Source organism: Aedes aegypti, chromosome 3 (assembly GCF_002204515.2).
Source record: "Aedes aegypti strain LVP_AGWG chromosome 3, AaegL5.0 Primary Assembly, whole genome shotgun sequence".
NCBI classification, from domain to species: domain Eukaryota; kingdom Metazoa; phylum Arthropoda; class Insecta; order Diptera; family Culicidae; genus Aedes; species Aedes aegypti.
In genome coordinates, this window is record NC_035109.1 from 4,042,252 (window position 1) to 4,067,581 (window position 25,330).

Genomic DNA, 25,330 nt, shown 5'->3' on the forward strand with positions numbered 1-25,330 from the left:
TTGTTTAACAAAAATAGTTCCTCTTAATAGTGCTACTATAGGAACAATAGGTCTACTATAGGTGCAAAGGAGTTTAAATTAAAGGCAAATCTTTTTATTTCGATCATTTTTTGAACACAACTGAGCTGTGAATCAATGGTACTTAGATAAATATCTTCTGACCTTTATTTCAAAAAAACAAAATTGCAACGATTCGTAAAAAGTAAAAAGTGGCAGTTTTCAGTGTAGTGTGCTAGACGTGTTTTTTTTTTCGGGGAAACAGCAGAAAATTTTCAAAAATGCATACGTTATATACACATAGGTTAAACTTGAAATGTGACCCACAATTTTGCTCCATGAGTGTATCGCAAGCATGATTATTACCGCACATATTCTTCTCTACGAGTGTAAACCCACCAGGACCAGAACGATTCAGTCAACTAAATAAAAATGTGACAAACCCCACATGGCAATACGTCGCATGGTGCTTGCAAGCGAAACGTGATAAAAGACCGGCGATGCATGTGGTCGTCGTCGTCGTCATTTGCGAAACTTTTGCTGGCTAACGGCCAACCCTCAATCAACGGTTATGAAGCAGCAATAATTGGCCCAATAGTCCAGAATCGGGATTATCGCCCTCAGTTGGATGTCAATTAGGGATTGGACTTGACTGGATGACCGCCCTTTTTGGAAGGACGACGGATGGACGGGTTTTAACTGGGTGCAAAGAAGCAATTTGCAACGATGAAGCCTTATACGTAAATTACTTCGGTGCTGCTCTCACTGCCACTGAAGTTGAAGAATGGTAAAATACGGCAGGTAAATTGATTCCAACAGTAGTTTCTTTGTTTTTATGGCATTACGTTCCAATTGGGACACAACCGGTTTCTCAGCTTAGTGTTTCTATGAGTTCCATAGTGAGAGCCAATTGCCAATTGACCATTTTTGCATATGTTTATCGTATGGCAGGTACGAAGATACTCTATGCCCAGGGAAGTCGAGAAATTCCAACCAGAAAAGATCTTCCAACTGGTGGCATTCGAACCCACGATCCTCAGTTTTGTTTTGCTGAATAGCTACGCGTATACCGCTTTGGCTACCTGGGCCCCGAAAAGTTTCTGTGCTAGCTGTTTATAACCTGCTGAGGAGGGGTTGTGTTGTCGAATGAAAGGATTAGAAGGAGAAAAGTTGGATTAGGTATGTGTTGCAAATTCCTACTTGTGCGAGTGTACTTTGTTGTTTCTTCATGTTTCAGCAAAAGTATGCAAGTTAACCTATTGGCTTTGTACTTTTGGCAATAGGTTAAACTTTTTCAGGGTTTCCTCATTACTTCTATCGTGTTTAAATTTTAATTATTGAGCTTGGTTCTGTTCTGTTCTTATTATACTGAACGCGAGAAAATTCAATAAAAAGTTGCTTACACTAAAAATTTGATGGATTGCTCAGCACCAACAGGTGCTCAAATCAATCAAATTTTCAGCGTGAACGGTTGTTTAGAGTTGTGCTCTTGTGAAAATGTAAGATTTGGTTTCGTTTAATTTTTATCTATGATACTTACTCATTACTCATTGAACAGAGCACTTCCACAGTTATTAACTGAGAGTTTTCTTTTCCAAAGTTCGCATTCGTATATCGTGTGGCAGGTATGATGATACTCTATGCCCAGAGAAGACAAGGTAATTTCCATCACGAAAAGATCCTGGACCGACCGGGAATCGAACCCAAACATCTTTGCTTTGTAGCCGTGAACTCTAACCTCTCGGCTAAGAAACGTCGTATGTAACTGAATGAAACGAATTACAGCCAAACCTCTTTTTGCGCTCACTTTTTTTACGCTCCCTCTTTTTGCGCCCCCTCCATTTACGCTCCAAATTCCAACTTACGCTCCCTCTTTTTGCGCTCGAAATTCCAAATAACGCTCCCTCTTTTTACGCTCCAAAAATTCCATTTACGCTCCTGCCTGATAACGACCCACGAGAACCAATTTAGTAGCGTATTTTTGGAACGGGACCGATGGGTAGATGCCGGAAATCGATGTCCGATGCCATTTTGAATCCAAGATGGCGACTTCCGGTTTGGGAAAATCACTTGAAACCCACTATATATGGGTATTTTTGGAACGGTACCGACGAGTAGATGGCGGAAATCGATGTCCGACGCCATTTTTTATCCAAGATGGCGACTTCCGGTTTGGGAAAATCACTTGAAACCCACTATATATGAGTATTTTTGGAGCGGGACCGACGAGTAGATGACGGAAATCGATGTCTGACGCCATTTTGAATCCAAGATGGCGACTTCCGGTTTGGGAAAATCACTTGCAACCCACTATATATGGGTATTTTTAGAACGGGACCGACGAGTAGATGACGGAAATCGATGTCCGACGCCATTTTGAATCCAAGATGGCGACTTCCGGTTTGGGAAACTCACTTGAAACCCACTATATATGGGTATTTTTGGAACGGTACCGACGAGTAGATGGCGGAAATCGATGTCCGACGCCATTTTTTATCCAAGATGGCGACTTCCGGTTTGGGAAAATCACTTGAAACCCACTATATATGGGTATTTTTGGAGCGGGACCGACGAGTAGATGACGGAAATCGATGTCTGACGCCATTTTGAATCCAAGATGGCGACTTCCGGTTTGGGAAAATCACTTGAAACCCACTATATATGGGTATTTTTGGAACGGGACCGACGAGTAGATGACGGAAATCGATGTCCGACGCCATTTTGAATCCAAGATGGCGACTTCCGGTTTGGGAAAATCACTTGAAACCCACTATATATGGGTATTTTTGGAACGGTACCGACGAGTAGATGGCGGAAATCGATGTCCGACGCCATTTTTTATCCAAGATGGCGACTTCCGGTTTGGGAAAATCACTTGAAACCCACTATATATGGGTATTTTTGGAACGGGACCGACGAGTAGATGACGGAAATCGATGTCCGACGCCATTTTGAATCCAAGATGGCGACTTCCGGTTTGGGAAAATCACTTGAAACCCACTATATATGGGTATTTTTGGAACGGTACCGACGAGTAGATGGCGGAAATCGATGTCCGACGCCATTTTTTATCAAAGATGGCGACTTCCGGTTTGGGAAAATCACTTGAAACCCACTATATATGGGTATTTTTGGAGCGGGACCGACGAGTAGATGACGGAAATCGATGTCTGACGCCATTTTGAATCCAAGATGGCGACTTCCGGTTTGGGAAAATCACTTGAAACCCACTATATATGGGTATTTTTGGAACGGGACCGACGAGTAGATGACGGAAATCGATGTCCGACGCCATTTTGAATCCAAGATGGCGACATCCTGGGTTTTAATCGATTTTCCCCGTTCCAAAACCAAACCGGAAGTCACCATCTCGGATTCCAGAATGTCGTGAGACATCGATTTCAGGTATCTACTCTGCTGTCCCTGTTCCAAAAATATCCATATTGCATTGGTTTCAAGTGACTTTCCCAAACCGGAAGTCGCCATCTTGGATTCAAAATGGCGTCAGACATCGATTTCCGTCATCTACTCGTCGGTCCCGTTCCAAAAATACCCATGTATAGTGGGTTTCAAGTGATTTTCCCAAACCGGAAGTCGCCACCTTGGATAAAAAATGGCGTCGGACATTGATTTCCGTCATCTACTCGTCGGTCCCGTTCCAAAAATACCCATATATAGTGGGTTTCAAGTGATTTTCCCAAACCGGAAGTCGCCATCTTGGATTTAAAATGGCGTCGGACAGCGGTTTCCGTCATCTACTCGTCGGTCTCGTTCCAAAAATACCCATATATAGTGGGTTTCAAGTGATTTTCCCAAACCGGAAGTCGCCATCTTGGATTCAAAATGGCGTCGGACAGCGATTTACGTCATCTTCTCATCGGTCCCGCTCCTAAAATACCCATATATAGTGGGTTTCAAGAGATTTTCACAAACCGGAAGTTGCCATCTTGGATTCAAAATGGCGTCGGACATCGACTTCCGTCATCTACTCGTCGGTCCCGTTCCAAAAATACCCATATATAGTGGGTTTCAATTGATTTTCACAAACCGGAAGTCGCCATCTTGGATTCAAAATGGCGTCGGACAGCGATTTCCGTCATCTACTCGTCGGTCTCGTTCCAAAAATACCCATATATAGTGGGTTTCAAGAGATTTTCACAAACCGGAAGTCGCCATCTTGGATTCAAAATGGCGTCGGACAGCGATTTCCGTCATCTACTCGTCGGTCTCGTTCCAAAAATACCCATATATAGTGGGTTTCAAGTGATTTTCCCAAACCGGAAGTCGCCATCTTGGATTCAAAATGGCGTCGGACAGCGATTTACGTCATCTTCTCATCGGTCCCGCTCCTAAAATACCCATATATAGTGGGTTTCAAGAGATTTTCACAAACCGGAAGTCGCCATCTTGGATTCAAAATGGCGTCGGACATCGACTTCCGTCATCTACTCGTCGGTCCCGTTCCAAAAATACCCATATATAGTGGGTTTCAATTGATTTTCACAAACCGGAAGTCGCCATCTTGGATTCAAAATGGCGTCGGACATCGATTTCCGTCATCTACTCATCGGTCCCGTTCCAAAAATACCCATATATAGTGGGTTTCAAGTGATTTTCCCAAACCGGAAGTCGCCATCTTGGATTTAAAATGGCGTCGGACAGCGGTTTCCGTCATCTACTCGTCGGTCTCGTTCCAAAAATACCCATATATAGTGGGTTTCAAGTGATTTTCCCAAACCGGAAGTCGCCATCTTGGATTCAAAATGGCGTCAGACATCGATTTCCGTCATCTACTCGTCGGTCCCGTTCCAAAAATACCCATATATAGTGGGTTTCAAGTGATTTTCCCAAACCGGAAGTCGCCATCTTGGATTCAAAATTGCGTCGGACATCGATTTCCGACATCTACTCGTCGGTCCCGTTCCAAAAATACCCATATATAGTGGGTTTCAAGTGATTTTCCCAAACCGGAAGTCGCCATCTTGGATTCAAAATTGCGTCGGACATCGATTTCCGACATCTACTCGTCGGTCCCGTTCCAAAAATACTCATATATAGTGGGTTTCAAGTGATTTTCCCAAACCGGAAGTCGCCATCTTGGATTCAAAATTGCGTCGGACATCGATTTCCGACATCTACTCGTCGGTCCCGTTCCAAAAATACCCATATATAGTGGGTTTCAAGTGATTTTCACAAACCGGAAGTTGCCATCTTGGATTCAAAATGGCGTCGGACTATGATTTACGTCATCCCTATTGATACCCTCGAGAAGTACCACGGATAAACCCCACCTCTTCGCAAAACTTCTCGAGAAAAAAAAGAAAAGCTTTATGACGCCTCTAATTCTTTTTACGCTCAAAATTCGAACTTACGCTCCCTCTTTTTACGCTCCAAATTCCAACTTACGCTCCCTCTTTTTACGCTCCGAATTCCAACTTACGCTCCCTCCTTTTGCGCTCCGATTCTTTTTGCGCTCCCCCAGTTAGGGGCGCAAAAAGAGGTTTGGCTGTAATTTAGTTAACTCATTACGCGTTATGAAGATGGATAAATTATGGGTAAAGTTATGAAAGAAAATCGTTGGTAAAGCGCTCGTTTAGCATACAAGGAAACTAGTTTCGATTCCCAACCGAGCACGTGGATTTTTTTTCATATTTTCACCCACAATTTATCAATCTTTACAATAACCATGCGGATTTGATTAACGTACATCTCAATATATGTGTATATACAAACGTTGGCAAACATTGTGCACAGCTATGAAAAATGTTAACCCTGGACTGGAAATTGAAAGTAACTATATTACCACAGACAAACAGACGTCACACTCTCACCAATGTCCATCGACCACGTGATATCACCGTTTTAACGACCGATTCAAATATATGGTAGGTGCCCAATCCACCACCCGCAGCGCTCGTATCGTTTTTGTTCGCGTTTGACGTTTACACACTACCGCCATCTGTTGATCCATCGGCCAAACACACCGATTTTGATTGCGATTTGTTTTAAGTGTTACGTCTGTTTGTCTGTGATATTACTATATAGAAAACCTTTAAAAAAATAACCTGGAGAAACACAGAAATGAAATTTTTCCAAAAATTTCTTAGATAGCATCTTAGTTCCTCCAATAATTCTTTAAGAAATTTTTAAAGAAAGTTCCAACTTTTCCAAGATTTCATTCATCGATTTCCCTGGGAGATCTTCCAAGATTCGCCTTTCTCTAATATTAAAATCAGCAATTGCTCCAGAGATTTCTTCTAAGATTTCTACAGAAATTTCTTCAGTAATTCTTTAAGATTTTCTCAAGTAAGTCTTGAAATAAATTTTTCTTAAAAAAACAAATTCTTGAGGGATTTATAAAGAAAATGCTAGAGTAACCTCTGATAAAACTTGCGTATGTTTAAAGTCACCCTTACAAGGAAGTTTTAGAGGATTTCCTAGATAAGTTGCTGAGATAATCGAAAAATCAAGCGAGTCTCAGGATAGTATTCCGCAGGATTTTCTAAAGAAATTTCACAAAAAAAAAACATTGGACAGAATCTCAATGGAAATTCGTGTAGGTATGATCGGAGGAATTATTGGAAAAATTACTGTAGCATAAACTGATGTGAAAACTTAAATAATTTTTTGAAGATTGCATGGGATTTTTTTAGAAACTTCTAAAGAAATGTTTGGTAAAACTGTAGGAGTATAGCTTGGATGAAATGCTGGAAAAAATCCTAGAAAAGAAAAGATTTATTCGAAGAACCCCTCAAGGATTTTTGGTTTTTTTTTTGGGAACAAACGTGGATGAATTCTTGAAGCAATCCACACAAACAGGCGGAGGAACTCAGGGTTTCTAGAAAAAAAAACCCAAAGCTATTTTTAAATACTCTGGAATAAACCTTTGAGGATTTCCTCGGGAGAAATTCGATACAAATCTTTGGAAGATCTCCTAAATTAACAAATGTAGAATTCGGTTGAAGGATTACTGAAAAAATATTTGGAGGAAATTAGAGGATGATTTTGAAAAAAAAATATCAAAATAATACCTTAGGAAATAACTGCAAGTAGTAGCTTTGGATTTCTCAAGGATTTCCAGGAGTAAATACAGGAGAAATTCTTATGAGCATTCTTTGAAAAATTGCTGGAAGAATTGGTAGAGAAATATGGAGAGATCGCTATAGGATTATTTTAAATAGAATCACTATGATGATTCCTGAAGCTTTTCCTCAGGGAATCTGAGACGGAATTCTTGAAGATCATGTTGAACCCGTTAGAGGGTTTCTTTGGAGTCTGTTCATTTTTGCATCAGGATTCAATGCAAGCAGAATAAGGAAAAAAGAGTTTTTAGAGACCATTTTTGTTAAAGATCTCAAAGAGCTTCAAATGAAAATAGAGACTATATAAATTGCTTTCAGAATCGTCAAGAGATTCAGCAATGCTTTGATAGATTATCATAAGAATGATCACACGTTCAGAAATCGCTAGCACCATTACACTCGTGCTGCGTATAACACGATGCGACTGGTGTTAGATTTATCCATTTCTTCATCCAAAGATTCTTCAATAATCCTCTGATAGTTCTCTATGGATGCTCCAGAAACTTCTACCGCGCCACTGTGTGTCAATATGTATAAAACGGCTTATCGTTTTGTCATATTTTTATGGGAAATAATAGAAACAATTGGTAGCGGACAAAGACGTTTACAGCGGTACTGGACCCTATCACTACTGTGGTGATTCTACTGTCCTTACACAAGAAACGTGAAGGGTCCGACATTCAACATTAATAAAAACAAAAATCAACAATTTTGTAACCAAACGGTTACAAGTTGCCATGAAACTAGCTGCGTCATTTTGCGTAGAATGGAGATTTTTAAGTAAAGTGGACTAAAATTTAACATAAATTTGTTTATAACATTGTAACGAAGATGCAAAAAATGGGAAAAAAATTCCCGTTTTGATTCATATTACGGACACTTAAGACCTCAATGAAGTAAAACTCATCAGAAAGCATAATAAATTAATCTTTCTGTATGATTCCTCTGCGTTATCCAGCCTTCAAAGCAATTAACTTTCGAATGGTGGATGAAGATTTTGATTCCGCAACATGAATAATTTTAAATAGATAGAAATGTGTGGACTTTTCATGATTATTATTTCGGACGCTTCCTTACTTCTGCCTCATATTCCGGACACTTTGATTCGAATTCCGGACAGCTAATGAAAATTATAGCTTGGTCTTGCTGAAAAGCTAGCGAGGTTAAATGTTAGGATTTTTTAGTAATGAAGGCCATTTTTTTATGAGAAACCTGGAAGGATTTGACTAAAATACGGTGGTATGTCATTTGGCATAAAGCCGCTTGACATAAAGTCGTTTGGCAGAATGGTCATTTGGCATAAAATCGTTTGGCATAACGGTCGTTTGGCATAATAGTCGTTTGGCATAATGGGTCTGAAACCAAGAATTTCTTAAGATGATAATCTTTTTTTACCTTTCTATTGAATCTTTCTGATGACTTCAGGCTTATTTGGAATCGATTGACACAAAATGAAACTTGATTCAACAATTGTATGCTCTAGAATAATCTCAAGCATATAAAGAAAGTTATTGTCAATAGTATTTTATTATTTATTCAGAAATAACCTTCTTTCAAATATTAATTCTTCTGAGTTTCGCTATAGTAGGAATTTTTGCACTGAAGATTTTGATATACTTAGCACAAATTTACCCTTCTTTCAAACTTTCTACGTTATTGTTTTTCTAAACATAATGTAACCATAATTATAGGTATAAAAACTGTTGATTTAAAATTTAAATAAATTTCACCTTCTTTTATACTGTAGGAGTTATTGAAAGAAGCTTCTTTATTACGTCTGGTTTATTGAATTAGAGCTTTTAACATTTTGCAAATATTTTTTTCCTTCTTTTATTAAGTAATTTTCATAAAGTGTTACGTCCAAACTGAAATAGACCATGATATGCAGTGGAATATTCTATGAACTTTCACTAAATTAATAACTGCGCCAATTTACTTTTTTCAAATATGTATATCGCAACAAGCTCAAAGATACTCTATGTTCAGGAATGTAGAGAAAGTTATTATTCCGAAAAGATCTTTCACCAGACCTGTCACGAGATTTATTTAGTAAAGCTCTCTAATGTCACAACAATTTTTGACATTCATAGCTTGGAAAATCTCTGAACGAACACCAACCTACCAAAAATTTTTGCTGTGGGCTCGTAGGTGTTGATCTCGGTAAAAACTTCAAAATTGCCGATATTCATTCTAAGTCAAACATAATGACAAACGACCATTATGCCAAACGACTTTATGCCAAACGGGGTACAATCCTAAAATACCTAACATTTAATCTCGCAAAGCAAAATGGATTCATGCGAACTATAAGAATTATAATTGGAATCCGGGAAAAGCTTTGATTAGAAACCTGTAATAATGTATACGAAATTTGTTGAATAATCTTATTAGAATTCTGAGAGAATTCGGAATAGAGTACTGAGAGGAATCTAAATAAAATCCTGGGATGATTTAAATTAGAATTATGATTACAATACTGAAGATTCCTGATCAAAAACGATCCCTATGTGTCTAGAAGATTGTACCGTAATCCAGGGTAACATTGATCATTTTTCTGAATATTTCTTTAATATTTCATTTGATAATGCAAATGTTGTAAATTTTATAATTTTAAAACAAGTACTGCTACCCATAGGTCGAGACTATATACTGTATTTTGTTTCTTGCAAGATTTAAGCATGTTTAAAAAAATGTTGTAAGCTATTTTTTGATTTAGCTGATATGGGGTAACATTGATCGCCAGTGTAAACAACGTTCGGTAATATTGAAAATGTCGTTTCTTACTTATATCATGGCCTCTGAACCCGAATATGAAGGCCAAACGCTTACAAGTCATTTACTTTTTAAGTTATTTCAAAAATAAAATCAATTTGAACCGCCCAATACGTCTAAAGGTAGGCAATTTCCTAAGGGAATTCTACATTCTTAAGAGTAATTCGGTAATGTTGCCTAATTGAGCATACTTATAAAAGTTTTGACAACGGAATCGTTTTCGGCGATGCCATTTTTAGTAAGAGCCACATTTTCCTTGCTTATATCGTTTGCAGAACTTATGTGAGACATGAATATTCGGTAGTGTCATCCTAAACAATAAATATCATTATTTCGAAAAGTTAACAAATTTACGCTTAAGGTAAACGCAATTTTCGCAAAAATATTATCTTTTGTTAGCTCATAAGTATAAGAAAGAGAAGTACCATTCATGATTAGGAAATGTTTCATCAATAAATTATAATACGAACTTTTTATGAGATGAGTCATTCCGATCAATGTTACCCCGCTGATCAATGATACCCCGGATTACGGTACCCCGTTTGGCATTAAGTCGTTTGAGTTTGACATAAGGTCGTTTGGCATAAAGCCGTTTGGCATTATGGTCGTTTGGCATAATGGCCATAGCAAAAATGTTGGTAGGTTCTAAACAAGCGTGGTGCTCGTTCAGAGATTTTCCAAACTAAGAATTTCAATTGTTGTGACATTAGAGAGCATTACTAAATAAAACTCGTGACGGGTCTCTAAATCTCAGAACACAGAGTATCTTTGAGCTTGTTGCGATATACATATTTAAAAACCGTAAATTGGCAAAGAAAGTTCGCAGTTATTCATCAAGGGAACGCTCATAGAATGTTTCGCTGCAGATCAAGCTCTGTCCCAGTTTGAACGTAACACTCGATGAAAATTACTGGATAAAAGAATGTTTTTTTTTTGCAAATTATCAAAAGCTCTAATCCAAATATCTATCAATGCGACTTAATGCAAAAATAGCCTATATACGAGAGTAGATTATTTTTCGTTTAAAATTTTCTAAAGTAAGGTTCTAAAGTAATTATAATTCTAACAACACATCTGGCAATAATTGATAAGACAGCAAAATATAAAAATGGTTAACATTTAGATTTACTACCGTAAGGCGGGATGACATTGGTCCATAAGGGTGACTTTGGGCCAATATTTTTACAGCAAGCTAATGCCAGAACAATGAAAACAATGTGTCAAGCTTAAATAATACGTGATAAATAGCCAATAGATGGTCATAGATTAGTTTTTTGCCGTTCCTACTAGCCATGAGATGCATCGAAAGAGGCGGTCAATGTCACCCCCTAGGCCCAATGTCACCCCGCACGGCGATACATAATAAAATTTGAAGCAGTATTAAATTTGAACAGCCTATTTTAAAAACAAGGCAAAATTTATTATTCAACCCATAGAAGAATGGACGCCAAAAATTATTGCGGCATAATAAAACGAAAAGACATAAAAAAGTGCGTTCAGAATCATCAAAATGATTGTGCTACTTTTCCCCGAATGCCATTTCCTCGAAAAGTGGTGACGAGAAAGAACGTTAAACAGTCAAAAGAAGGAAGTATTCTGTTATTCTCAACAATAGTTTTATTTCTCTGAAAAAATAACTACCGTAATAAAAGAAGTACACTGAACTTCCAGCCATGTATCCAGATTGTACACCGGTTTCCAAATCTTTGTAGACGAACTTTGAGTTGCAACTGTTCCCCTGCACAAAACCATCAAAATTTTGAGAATTGGCCTCCTATGGGTCAAATGCAAAAAAGTCATCATTTCTCAAAAGGTTAGCAAAAAAGTCATCATTTCTCACGCATAGTGCCCACAACTTGGGAATGCAAAAGTAACTTAAATCCATGTTTTCTCAACTAGATTACTTTGATTGATCCAGCACATACATATCCTTTTCATACTACACTCTTAACAGCTGAGAATTCGGTAATTTTAAATATTGAATCTCGGTCCATTTTATCAAGATCTCGGCAAACCAAATGATTTACCGTAACGTAAACGAGACTCGGTAAAAGTTTTACCGAAATTCATGTTAACCGATATATCAGTCGTTGAATTATCGGCAAATCCGTTCATCAATGTCGATTCCGAAATTAAGAGTTAATATTTTGGCCTTCTAAAGATCAGGCAAAGATCTCTATCAATCCTATTTTTTATGCTATTTCGAAACAGATTGTTTCATCAAATGCATTAGTTCCAAATTAGCAAAGAATGTAAATATTTTGTTATTCCAAATGCTTGAGCTACGTTTTCCTGAGATCATTGAAAAAAAGCTTGGTCTGAATATCGACCATATGTCATGTAGTTTTCGCATAAAATTGTTCTTTTATTTTTTGGTTTAAAAGACTTCTATAATTGTGAATTTCACACATCTATATGAAGATTTTTTTAAACTTATTTGTGCTCTCACCGTTACTAACTGATTTGTGTTTTCCTATAAATAAATTTGTGACAGTGGCGCGGAAAGTGGGTAGGACATGTACTACGCACAAAAATACCTGGTTAGGACAGTCACAGGGTTGCCCTACCCACGATTCAACAAAAAAGCAAGAAGAAAACAAGCAGAGTCCTTGAAAAATAAATTTAACTTTTTATCATCAATATCATTATGACATTATGACTGATTGAATTCCTACTGATATTTTGATGATTCATAGAAATATTAGGAGCAGATTATGATTTTTTGATAGGTTTATATTTGCAGTATTGATGAAGAAATTCTAGCAAAATATGGAGTTTGTTCGCGATGAAACATTTTTCAAGCATGTTCAGTCTCTCCTGAAAACTTTTGCGATTAGCCGGATCATTTCGGTGCAAAGAAAAAAAATAACAAATTCACAGATTTTTTGCCGTTTATTCCTTTGTTATCTAGAAATAAATGAGGAAATTAGAACAAGCTCACTGGTTGTGAAGACATGAAGTTTGGCCTATTTTTGTCATTTTCTTAAATAAAATTAATTTAAAAAGCATATAAAAATAAATAATATTCACATTTTTTCAATATGTATGATAACAGAAGTTGATCCAATGATTGATCCTAAGCACAGGATTGGTTGCAGGTTTCTTATTAGAGACTTGGTCTCTATTTTAATGTAAGTCTCTAAAAAGTATCTTTTTTAATGGAAGGCCTCTAAACCCAAGTAACAATTCCACAGCAATTTGGCATTCGTGTGGATTTATTAATGTTTTATGAGAGTTACGTGAATGCTATGATAGCTAGAGGCGACATTTAACGTTGCTATAAATTGATATTTTGTAAGTCAGCTATTAGTTGTTTTCAAAACCTTTTAGAGACAACATATAAAGTTAAAATTTTGTGGCTACAAAACCAGTTTTATTGTAGCATGTAATACCTCATTTAAACTGCTAGTGGTGGCTGTATGGCACTTATTTGTGACGGCTATGATAAAAGATCAATATAATACACCTTGTTTTCATGAAAGCTGCTTTTAAACTGATTGACTTGCACTTATACCTCTCAAATCTGCATTTGGACCGTTCAGATGCATTGCGAATGCATTGCGATGCATTGCAGACACTTATCCCTGATGAAAAAACGACAAACTGATGTCTGTTTTCATTGCTTTTGCGAATATTCTTGATAATAACATACCCAAACTGCAAACTTCGTTGAATGCTGCTTAGTTACCATAAAAAGCGAAAAAAAGCTGAATCATCTCCAATCAGCATTTAATGAAGCAATTTACATCCACAAATGCCGAAGCATAACCGTGTGCCCTTATTTGTGTATTTATGATTACAAAACAGCATTTGTCGATGGCAATCTATCAATTATGGTTCCGCCATATTAATTTCACTCCGGTTGCCACAATTTTATTTTTTCAAATCATATTATCTCCATTAATTTGCTCATAAGATGCTATGGTGAGATGATTAAACTGACTGAATATAATTAAAAGCACAATTACTGCCTAATCAAACAAAGAAATGTTGAATTCTTCACCTGAGGATTTATTTTAGCATTTGCTAAATAACTAGATATATGCCACTTTCAGAGGGGGCACAGGCAAATTCACTCCTTTCTTATCACATTTCACAATAAATCTCACTTGGCACTTAAGATTGATTTAAGCACTGTATCAAAAAAAAAAAATCACTTCAAATAAAAAGCACCACGAAATTAATTATCACAGACTTGATTTCAATCTTATTTTGTTTTGTTTACGTTGGAATAAATCCGGCAAGATCGACGTTATGATAAAATCATTTTCAAGATGAAGCGACATTCATCTAGAACAGGCGACCTCAAAATAGCTACCACTAATGCTATTTTGCTTTATTTGGGTGACATAAATAAGCACTTCATAGCCTCTTTTAGAATGGGCCAACTAGTCACGTTCTAGCCTCCAAGAGGTTTTGGGGGATGCGATGAAGGCAAAAGTTCCTTGACCGTGGTTTTATTTGCGTTTATTTATAGCACCCTGGAAGTAATTCGTAAAACTAAAATTGTTACTTGGGAAGTATCTATAATTTTTCTCTATTCTGCTTGCATTGAATCGTGATGCAAAATTATACAGGCTCCAAAGAAACCTTCAGCGAATACAACGGTTCAAATTCTTTAAGAATTTCGTCTCAGATTCCCCGAGGAAAAGCTTCAGGAATTATTATAGAGATTTTGTTTAGTATACTTTCAGGGTCTTCTAAAGGGATTCAAAGGATGCTTAGAAGAATTTCTCCAGAATTTGCTCCAGGAAATCTTTGAGAATTGCTAAGCTACCTCCAGTAATTTGCTCAGGTTTAACTTAGATTTCCAAAATTATCCTAGAATTTCCTTCAGATATATTTCACAAATCCATCAACCGAATTCTCCAGTTGTTACTCTAGGAAATCTTCCAAAGATTTTTGTAGAATTTCTTCCGAAGAAATCTACAAGCGTTTGTTCCAGATTGTTCGAAAAAAATAGCTTAAAGTTAACCTCGAGAAACCCTGCTGAAATTCCTCCGCCTGTTTATGTGGATTCCTTTAATGATTCATAAACGTTTCCTCACCTAAATCCAAAATTTCATGAGAAGTTCTTCGAACAAATCTATTTTAAATTTTTTTTCCAGCATTTCATCCAAATATTATTCATGCAGTTGAATAACATATTTTTTAAAAAGATTCTCAAAAAAATCCCATTCAATCCTCAAAAGTTTATTTAAATTTTCACACCAGTTTATACAGCATACATATCTTTACCGTACTGATCAATTTCACCCGAATTTACGGTATGCTTAAATATTAAAAGCTTATATGCCAATATCAAGGAATTTCATCAACAAATGTATTAAAATACAATTCTCAGACAGTTTACCTTGAAACAAATTTTAGAGTTTCATTTAAGATCAATCAACTTTTCATGTATTTTAAATATAAGTGAACACTTAAGCTTTAACATGACATTTCTTCTGTGTTTTTAAAGATTAGTTCATACAGAAGTTGCTAAAAATTTAAAAAATAAAACTTTCGAAATTTGTATGGTAAGTGCAACGTAAATTCATTTTCATAAGAAAAAAAAAGTTGAATTTTTACTTTGACTAGGGGCGCACAAATAGAGGTTCGCCAAAGGCGCCATGAGGCAACGCTACGGCTCTGTGTGCTAGTATCCATCGTATTAAGCATTGATCATTGAGAACTGCAATTTTCCCAGTATTGCAGTGAATGATGCTGATACAAACCGATGCCAAACAATTCTTTCTCAAAACGGCATTAACATTGTACAATAACATTTTGATAAATCTTGATCTCTTTTTGGAAATAATGCAAAGAAAATGAATCTTACCGTATTCTCAATGCGTCGTATCGTTTTCAACTCCGTCGCAATCAGTTTCCAGATTCGTCTCATAACTTACGGCTCACTTTGATGTATTGAGTGGTTAAAACACAATACATCAACGCTATAATAAAATGTTTTACTAGAAAATATAGATCTACGGGCATCTCCCTCCATTCCTTCAGCATGATGAAATATATAAATCCCCTTTAAAATTAATTGTTCCTCATCAAAATTCAGCCCAAACATATGAACATAATTCCTTTTGACCAAAGACAAATTAAAGACCCCATGTCCCTTGCAGTTGCCCAAAATTTTACGGCTCATAAGGTAATCTAGAATGCCGTGAAAAGTGTACTGCGGTCTGTCAAGCTTGGGTACCTTTTGTACTACCGAGGGACGGACCTGTTTTGACCGTACAATTCTGGCATTTGCTCACAGTACAGCGAAAACAACACAATCAAAGGAACCGTATTTTTACGTCGAGTGTCGCGCACACATTGATGCGCACAAACTTTTTTTTTCTCAGTACGACGGTTTGAACTTTGTTTACATTCTCAATTATTCGCGGTGATTTATAGAACTTTTACGGCGTGTGATTGGAATGAAATCCTTCAGTGAAGAAGTACGAAGGTTTCCATAGTGAAAATAAGTGCTCGGCGATGTAAGTCACACAGGGGGGCGGGAAGAAACTTGTCTTGGAAAGTGATGTGACTGATGTCGATCGCTAAGCATTTCTCTCGAATCGTGTTCGTCCATGCGATTTCGGTGAAAAAAGTGTAAAGTGGTTAATTGAACTGAAGTTATTTATCGAAATACAGTAGTTTCATTGCATTTTTGGTGTACAGGTGGACGAATCATAAAAGCTTTCACAAAATTACACTTGCAGGTAAGTTGGAATATCCGCCGTAGTGGATCATTTTAAGTTTGATACGACGAATAGCTCTTACGACGAAGTAGAACGGAACCCTATATAAGTTATATTATTTATAATGGTTTTCTCAACGTTAATTGCACAAAAAGCCTATATGCCTATATGTTGTTACTGAAAAACGCATTTTTTTTTGCTATAAGCCCTTTTCAAAAGTTGGTCTCGAAAACTTGTTTATTGAAAACAAAATATCAAATTTGTATCACACAACTCATAAATGTGACATGAGATGGCAAAAATATTGTTGGCCGCCATTCTATGTGGAAAGCGCCCAAAGTGCGTAGGAGTAATTCTATTCTGTGGTTCTCCTTGGGAAATTCCAGGTTATATTCCTGTGGTACCCTAAACAAAATTTTCGATAACTAATCACTAAATGGACTCCTTTGTAAGTTTCCGGAGTAATTATCTGAACAATCGGGCAACCTGAACAATTGCTGATGAAATTCCTAGAGAAAATCATGAATAAACACATAAAGTAATAACTGTTGTAAAGTCACAAGGAATTCGAAAAAAAGTTTTAGATCTTATAGAAATGTCTGCTCTGATTCTATGAAGAATCATACTCTTATCTCTTGGCTCCTATTAGGTTTCGTTTTCTTGGTTGCTGTTCGGTCTCTTTTCGGCCTTCTATTAGTTCGTTTGAGTTTTTTTTTCTGTTTTTAATTTCCTATTTTATAAGCACTCAGTCGCCACCAGTCCAGTAAAGACAAAAAGCTTTCTTAATCTTGGGGTAACGACTGGCATGATCATAAGAGGGTAACCAAAGGGGTGTCAGTGACAAAAATCTAGTTTTAAGTAAATCTACTTTATCTTTACAGCAATTTTTCATTCTACTCAAATTGTATGAGAGTCAAAAAAAAACAAGCCAGTCTTCTAAGAATTATGTTATTTTTTTTCTGTTGAGCGGAAAAATCACCTGAATATATCCTTAGATCGCTTGGGAACATTAGAATTTACATAACTCAAAACCGTGCTCTTAACCGTTACTAACTGAATTGTGTTTTTCCTATAAATACTTTTGTGAAAGTTGTAAATTGTCAAGGATGGATGGCGAAAACTATGATATTACACCGCTTTTTAGTCCTTCCTATGGACAATTCACAGCTTAGAGACAACACTTGAAAACGGTCAAATAATCAAGGGAGTAAACTTCTTCAGCTATTATCTCAGAGTGTGTGTACAGCTGGATCAATGAGGTAGATAGAGCTCTTTTGAATGTGTACATAATCGTGATGTCTGCCTGCAGGCTATTGCAATTCTATGTAACAAATGTCACTCATGCTTGACCGGAAATGTTTCTACCCATCGCATTTGTACCCATCAACTGCTGCTATATCAAGCACAGTGAATAGAATACCGCCAGTTTATCTCGCGACTTTGAATATCATAATCAATCAAGAACAATGCTTGCGGCAAGTGCTATGAATACCGAACCAAAAATGATTCCTTCGTTGTATCGTCTAGCAATGAAGACATGTGTCAAAGGTATGGTGAATCGCTCGAAGAAAGCTGCTGCCCGGGCCAACAACAAGCTGCACAATCTACCGGCCAGCGTACTGATGGAAATTATCGAGGAGATGTCACCTTATTCGGTGTTGAGTAGAACTCTTCATCGGGAACTGTCCGATCCAGATTTGTTCATTAGACTGTTCATGGCCAACGGCACAATTCGTATGAGATTGGAGAGATGTTTGGCCGAAGCAAGTCTGATAGGAAAGTCAGTACTTCCTGATGTCGTTAGGAATTGGTGCAAAGTAATGGGCAGTGATACATCGGTCAGATCAGTTTCTCTGCAATATACCCAGGGTGTGCTGGAGCTCGGTACATATCTACACGAGGGTGGTTGGGCTCATCAAAGTGTTAAAGTGCTCCGCATTGCTTTGCGAATGATTCCGAAGGATAATCCATCTTTAAAGATTGAATGTGTTCAAAAAATTCTTCGAGCTGAAGGAAGCGCCCTCTTAAGAGCGAAAGCTGATGTGACTTGTAACAAATTGTTAGCAATGATCGCAGACAACGCAGAAGATGAAGTTCGCCTGAAAGTGTTCTTGGAAGTGGCGAACCACCATTATAAGGCCCAGCGCTACGAAGAAAGCGATCGCTGGACTTTGAAGGCTCTGGAGCTGATCTCCGAAACGACTAAAGCCGAAATAATCATCGAATTCTTGCAACTGAAGGCGCTTTATCTCTTCCGTACAAGACACAATGATACTGCAAACTTGGTCATCAGGCAAGCCATCTACCGTGCTCGACAAACCTTCGGACATCATCATCGACGTTACGCTGATACGTTGTATACTTATGGTGTTAGTTTGCTGAGAACCAATTGCTGCTGGAACGCCATACAAATTCTACTAGAGCTGCTCGGAATCATAACCTCATTGTATGGGAAATTCACGCCACATGTGGAAGACATCGAAAGTTATTTGGCGTTTGGGTTCAATCGTCTGTCACAAGCTACTGGAAGAATAGGTCCCAACCAAAACCGCATTCATAATACGATTAGACTGGCAGAAACAATCATGCGATATCGCGGCTTGGCCTGCCACTTCGGAGCGGTTAGAACAATGATCATAAGAGGCCGGGATGATTTTTTGGATGCGTCGGACAAGAACCGGATCGCCGGAGTGAATGATAACGAAATTCTTCCCGTCGAGGAAATCAAACAACTGTGCTTTCAATTGAGTGAGAATTTTTCATTAGGCGAACCTAGTAGAAAGTGAAAATGATTATTCCGACTAGTGCAGGTGGAGGTAATGGTGAGCTAGTAATTCCATGAAGTGAATTTTGTACACGGAAATTAGTGGTGAATCCATGCTAAAATTAACCCTCTTATACCCAAATTTTTATTTTCAATTTAAGTATTATTTTTCGTTATCTAAAATCGTTCTAAACACGTTTTGGGCATTTATTTATTTTTATTCGCAAATTTGTAAATTTTGGTTTTTGATTTTTATAATTTTTATTTTTGAACATCCCTAGCTTTTTTCATTTTTTCTTGAAGCTTTTTCTAGTTGTTGATTTTTGGCAATAATAAAAATTTTAATTGTTACGGTATTTCTAAAAATATTAAATTTTTTTTTTCGGAGCGTATTTTATTTTCCGTGTAACTAACGGAAAAAACAGGTTTGAAATGATTTTAATACCACCAGGCTCTTCTTTTGTGATAGGTTAATCGTAGAAAAATATGAAAGGTACGATTTTTTATATTACACGTTGAATGAAGCCCACGCATTTGTAGGTTATATAAGAATGCAATTTTGCAAACAATTTCTAAAAATACAAAAAAGTTTAAAAAGTCATAAAAAAAAATTTCTTATATGCGTGTTATGAGTCAAGGTATAAGCCAAAAATAAAATCATTTTGATTTCCGAGCTACGAAAAAATACACAAAATTCCAAAGTGTACCCCGTCTAAAGGCGGGGTTGAGTAATAGAGGGTTAATTCAAGAGCGATCACGTCATTCGGTACCGTCAGCAACACCACGCTCGTGTAGTGTATAGCAAGCGAGCTCTTTACTCAATACACGACACGACAGGTCTTACTAAATGATACTAAATTGGAGATCTCGTATTCAAATTGAACACAACCAATACAGTTTTATTGTCATCATTTGGCAAACTATTCTTAAATTTTGAATGGTGAAATCGGTTCTCGATCAAATTATGTAGTGCAAGATTATAGGCGCCATCCACAAACGTAACGCTTGAAAGAGGGAGGGGGAGGCCCAAGAGTTCCGACTCAAACAAACATTTTTTTTTCATATAAAAAGCGTTACAGAGGGGTGGAAAGGGGTCACAAATTTCAAGTTTTAGCGTTACGTAATAAATGGATGCTGCCATATGAATAAAAGTAAAAGTAAATGTGTCGCAAGTAAACTTAAGATAAGGGATCATGTACATAATAGGTCACACCAAATTATTTTTATTGGCTTTTTTCTCTTGTATTAGTCGTATGGAAATATCGTAAGACTAGTCGAGCTATCCGTGAAACCAACCGTAGACCCCCGAAACGTGACAAAATTAGTACATGATCCCAAACTGTGCTACAATATCTCCCCATTGAGGAACTAGTTTATAAGATAAAAATCATTTTAGAAAATAAATAAGAACACACCAGAATTTGAATAAAAATCTCGCAGCTTTGCTGCCTAATAATAACTGGACTAAAGTTCCCAGACAACCAAACATCAATACATCAAACCCGCAAAACACGGTGGATAAAATCGCCAAATTGATGAGATTTCTCGCATTAAACGCTGAGTTCAATTGATACATTTTGTTTCGTTCCGTACGCTCGTACAAAGTAAGTCGAACCAACATTTGTGATCATAAGTTAAGTCGCATAAGATCACAGGTTAGTTCGGTAGAATATATATACAGTCACATTGTATGCTATTATTCATCACATAATACATGCACGTATATCGCCTCTACTTTTGTACGTAGAAGGCCTTTTCACGCCATCTTATAAGTGAAAATTGGCACATGCAAAGCCTCCAGGTGATTTCGTTATACGTACATTTTGGTTGTCTGGGTTAAATTCTAACAGTCATTATTTAAACAGGTAAAGACATATATTTCTCCCTATTGCAATTGTTAGATTTAAGGTTTAAGATAAACATTCGCAATCATTCATTGCTTTGCAATGTCAGCCAATTTAGACTAAATAAAAATTATCTATTTAAACTAAACGCAAACTGTTCTTATTAGCTGCTATCCTCTGAACTGAGAGAACTCCATTTCCAAACATCGTTTTCCTCATATCATTAGTTCCCCATTGAGATAGAGTCAGGTTCTTAGCTGGATTTCTAAGAGAAGTTCCTTTTAACTCAAATTTGATTAAACTGCATATAGTTTTTTGGCGCTCTCGCAACAAAAGTAGAGAGAGACGCACCGACCCAGCGTCGAATTCCGTGCAGTAAGCCAAATTTGGGTTCATTCGAGCTACCTAAATTTAAGTTGTTTTAACCCACTACGAAAACTTCAAAAACTAACGGTGGGTAGGTTTTTTTTGGCAATTAGTTGATTTTTTTTCTGTTGTAAATCGAAATCTACACTCAGGAACACGGGTAGTCACAGAATTACTAAATTTTAGAAAATAATGACTATTTTCTATCTGCCTCTCTTTCATTATGTAGGGAATTTTATTCCTGTTTGTCAATTCACCTGGGTTGAAGCATCGCTAAGCTTCAACCCAGTCGAAATGACAGTTAGTGTAAATATTCACAGCAGAATGAAAGATAAGCAAATAGAAAATAGTCAATAATGCATAAATTTTAGTAATTCTGTGACTATTTTTATTTCTGAGTGTACCTAATAAGAGCTATATGCCAGTTAATTCAAATTTGGGTTATCCCACAGAACAGCCGAATTGAATAAAAAGAAGTGAAAATTAGGTGGATTTATGGCTCCGTGTACGTATTTTTTTCCGAAATTTATCAGGACTGTCATTTGAAAAAAGTCCAACTCTCATACCCGATTTTTTTTTTTCAAAATAAGGACTGTTCATTTTATAAAGTGGACACCTTGTTTATGCTATATCTTTTTTATTTATTGATGAAATCGTAAACGGTTTTCTGTGTATCGTTCAACTATTATTCTACAATGTTATGAAAATACAGAAACTTACAAAATGTTTTCGGTTGAAGAACTAAATAGTTTTTGCAAAAACTCCTAAGAAAAACTGTTCGTCAAGTTTAAGCATTATTTTTCGCATGAAAAAAATCCTAAATTTAATGAACAAATTGTATGTTGGTATCCTTTACTATTCAACTTAAGGTAGAGCTTTTAAAAACATCAATAATATTCCAGCAGTTCCTGACGCTGAGTCACTTTAGTGATCTATTCCTTATGGTCAAATTTGCTGATACACCATCTTTTTACTACCAGCAAAAAAGTAAAGTAATAAGCGTGTTCAAAACTTGTTTAGATTACTAAAGAAACTATATATGTATAAAAAAAAGCAAAATCTTGAGTTTTAACCGCATTCTTGGGTACCAAATTTACTCTTTATGGTCGTTTTATTGAAAAATCCCATACTTTTAAAATTATATACGCATGTTTATCGATCTAGAGCAAACTGTAAGCGTTTTTCCCAAAATATTTTGATAGGTAGTCTCAGAATAACACATTCTGAAAATAATACATGCAAAATAAATTTGATTTAATTCAAGCAGTGTTCCCAATCTTGATGATTGTCATTGTGCATTGAGTGGTCTTCTGAAAATAAATTATTTGTTTTTCTATTGTACTTAAAATATGACGTGGGGACTAAATCAGCAACACTATGAAGGCGTAAGTTATTTTTATCATAAATACTATATTATTGCTTCCGTCTGGACGTACTTTAAACCTTAAAATTCTACTCATATCAGTTCCATTTAAATTTAAGGTATTTTTCTATGAAAAAAATTGATAAAAAATGATTTTATGATATCTGAAAAATTGCTTCTCCAAAAATAACTTGATATTTTTTAGCAAGCTTCTAATTGATGATGCTTTCTAAGTACAACCATTTTTTGAAAATAAAAAATATAAATTGTCGAATTTTCCTGCCGATTTTTAATAATCCTTGATTTTGATAACCTCCAAAAATCGACCGTTCTAAACGTTGTGCCTTATTAGTGTTAAATCATATTATTTCGGTAACTTTTTTATTACCACAGCATTGTACAATATTAGTCGAACGATGTACAGAAAACCGATTTCGATTTCACTTTATAAAATGAACAGTCCTTAATGAAATTGAAAAACGGCAATTTATACAAAAAAAAAGTATTGTATGGTTGTCTAGTAGATTATTTTTCTAATTGTTGAATAATGGTACTAAAAAAAAGGCTAATTTGTGAGCCTACACCAACAAAAATAGTTTTTCAAAATATTAAGTCGATTTAAAAAAGAAATATGATAATAAAATTTTGTTTCAAGATAGGTTATTATGTTTATGCGGTTGTGCTAACCAGGATTTGGCTATAAGGGTGTTTTGTTTTTTTTTTTTTTTTTTTTTTTTTTTTTTTTTTTTTTTTTTTTTTTTTTTTTTTTTTTTTTTTTTTTTTTTTTTTTTTTTTTTTTTTTTTTTTTTTTAGGATTTTCATCTCTCATTTATGTACTTTCCAAAGCAACGGTTGAAAAACTCTCTATTTTCCCATCTCAATTCACGGATTTCTTTCTTAAACAAATACAAACTAGGCTGTGGGTACCGTTTCAGATTGAACGAGATTGCTTTGACTGCTAACCATAAAGCCGCATTTTCATTTTTCTTTGAATTATCTATTTCGTTATGGAGAATATCTTCTAAGTTCTGCAACCTTATTTCACAATGTTTCAAAATTGTCGTTTTTGTCCAATTTGAGATAATCTGGGCTGGGGGACATTGTTCCAATCTGTGAACATTATTATCGGAGCGTGAACACTGGTCGCAGGCGCTACTTTCAATCCTTCCAATGTTATAGGCAACAAGTTTTTCCTTATTAGATATAATATTATTCCAGAATGCGAAACACGTAGCTTTGTCGTCAGAACAGATAAAATTAAAATTCAGGTTTCTCCGTACAATCTCCCATCTAATCATAGGATATTCAATTTTAACAGCTGGAACAATATTTTTCTGTGAGATATAATGTCTGTAAATCAAGGCGGTAGTAGTGATATTGGGCATATCCTTAATCTTTTGAATTTCAACAATTAATTCCTTAACAGCGAGAGGCAAATTTTGGGGTTTCAATTTATGTATTTTGTATTCTTCTGATGTATCATTATTTTCCCAGTCTATTGCATTTTTAATAAAAAGAGACTTTGTTTTCGTTTCTGGGTCTACTAACCGCAGCCCACCCTAATCATAATCTAAATAAAGCTGTTCTCTATTGGTTTTAAATATGCATCCTTTCCATAGAAATTGGCCCACACAGCATTTGATTTCAGCTATGTGCTTTTTTGCAGGAGGAAAAACCTGGGCCAAGTACCAAAATTTCGAAAGTACGAAGGAATTAATCAACCAGCTTTTCTCCCATAAATTCAAGTTCCTCACACTGTGTACCTGTAACATTCGCTTTACACTTTGTATTATTCTGTCGTAGTTAGAATGTATAATTAAACTAATCTTAGATGAAAACTCTATTCCCAAAATTTTGAGATGATTTACTTCTGGAATCTGTTGTGGCCTAAAACGCATTTATTGATTCTCATATAAGCAGATTTACTAGTATTCATTTTAATCTTCCCAAACGATTCAAAGGAGCGCAAAATTTGAACAAGCAAATCAAACTCTTCGTCGTTTCTTATGAAAATATTAATGTCGTCAGCATAAGCAATCGTTTTGATGAACTTATCGTAAATAAGGACACCTGATATGCTATCATTTAATTTACAGAGTAGTGGTTCTATATATAATACAAATAAAATCATGCTGAGTGGGCATCCTTGCCTGACAGAGGAATTTATGTTAATATCGTTTGACAGAAAACCATTGAATTGAACCTTAGAAGACGCGCTTCTGTATAAGTTTTTTACGCACTCAATGAATACGTCTGGGAAATTAATTTTTTTCAAAACTTTCCAAAGATAATCGTGGTCAACTTTGTCAAACGCTTTTTGAAGATCAACACTCACCAATGCACCTTTGAATTTCAAAGTATCATTAGCACGAAGTATAATTCTACGAATGTCTTTCAGATTATCAGTACATGATTTTTGCGGTAAACATGCTGACTGTCCAGCGCTCACTAAATCTGCTAAG

General features: G+C 36.2%; 2 protein-coding genes across 2 annotated transcripts in view; one reads left to right on the forward strand and one right to left on the reverse strand.

Moving 5' to 3' along the window:
- LOC5575378 overlaps window positions 1-25,330 on the reverse strand; it is a 272,901-nt gene that overhangs the window by 231,646 nt on the left and 15,925 nt on the right. The gene's annotated exons all lie outside the window — the stretch shown is intronic.
- Window positions 18,034-19,317, forward strand: LOC110679685 (amyloid protein-binding protein 2-like). The gene has a single exon (XM_021855230.1). It carries the CDS (start codon window positions 18,034-18,036, stop codon window positions 19,315-19,317), a length of 1,284 nt encoding a protein of 427 aa, XP_021710922.1.

Bases quoted from the DNA above. Each gene is read 5' to 3' on its own strand.
- LOC110679685 (XM_021855230.1), top strand. From the start codon at position 18,034: ATGATTCCTTCGTTGTATCGTCTAGCAATGAAGACATGTGTCAAAGGT.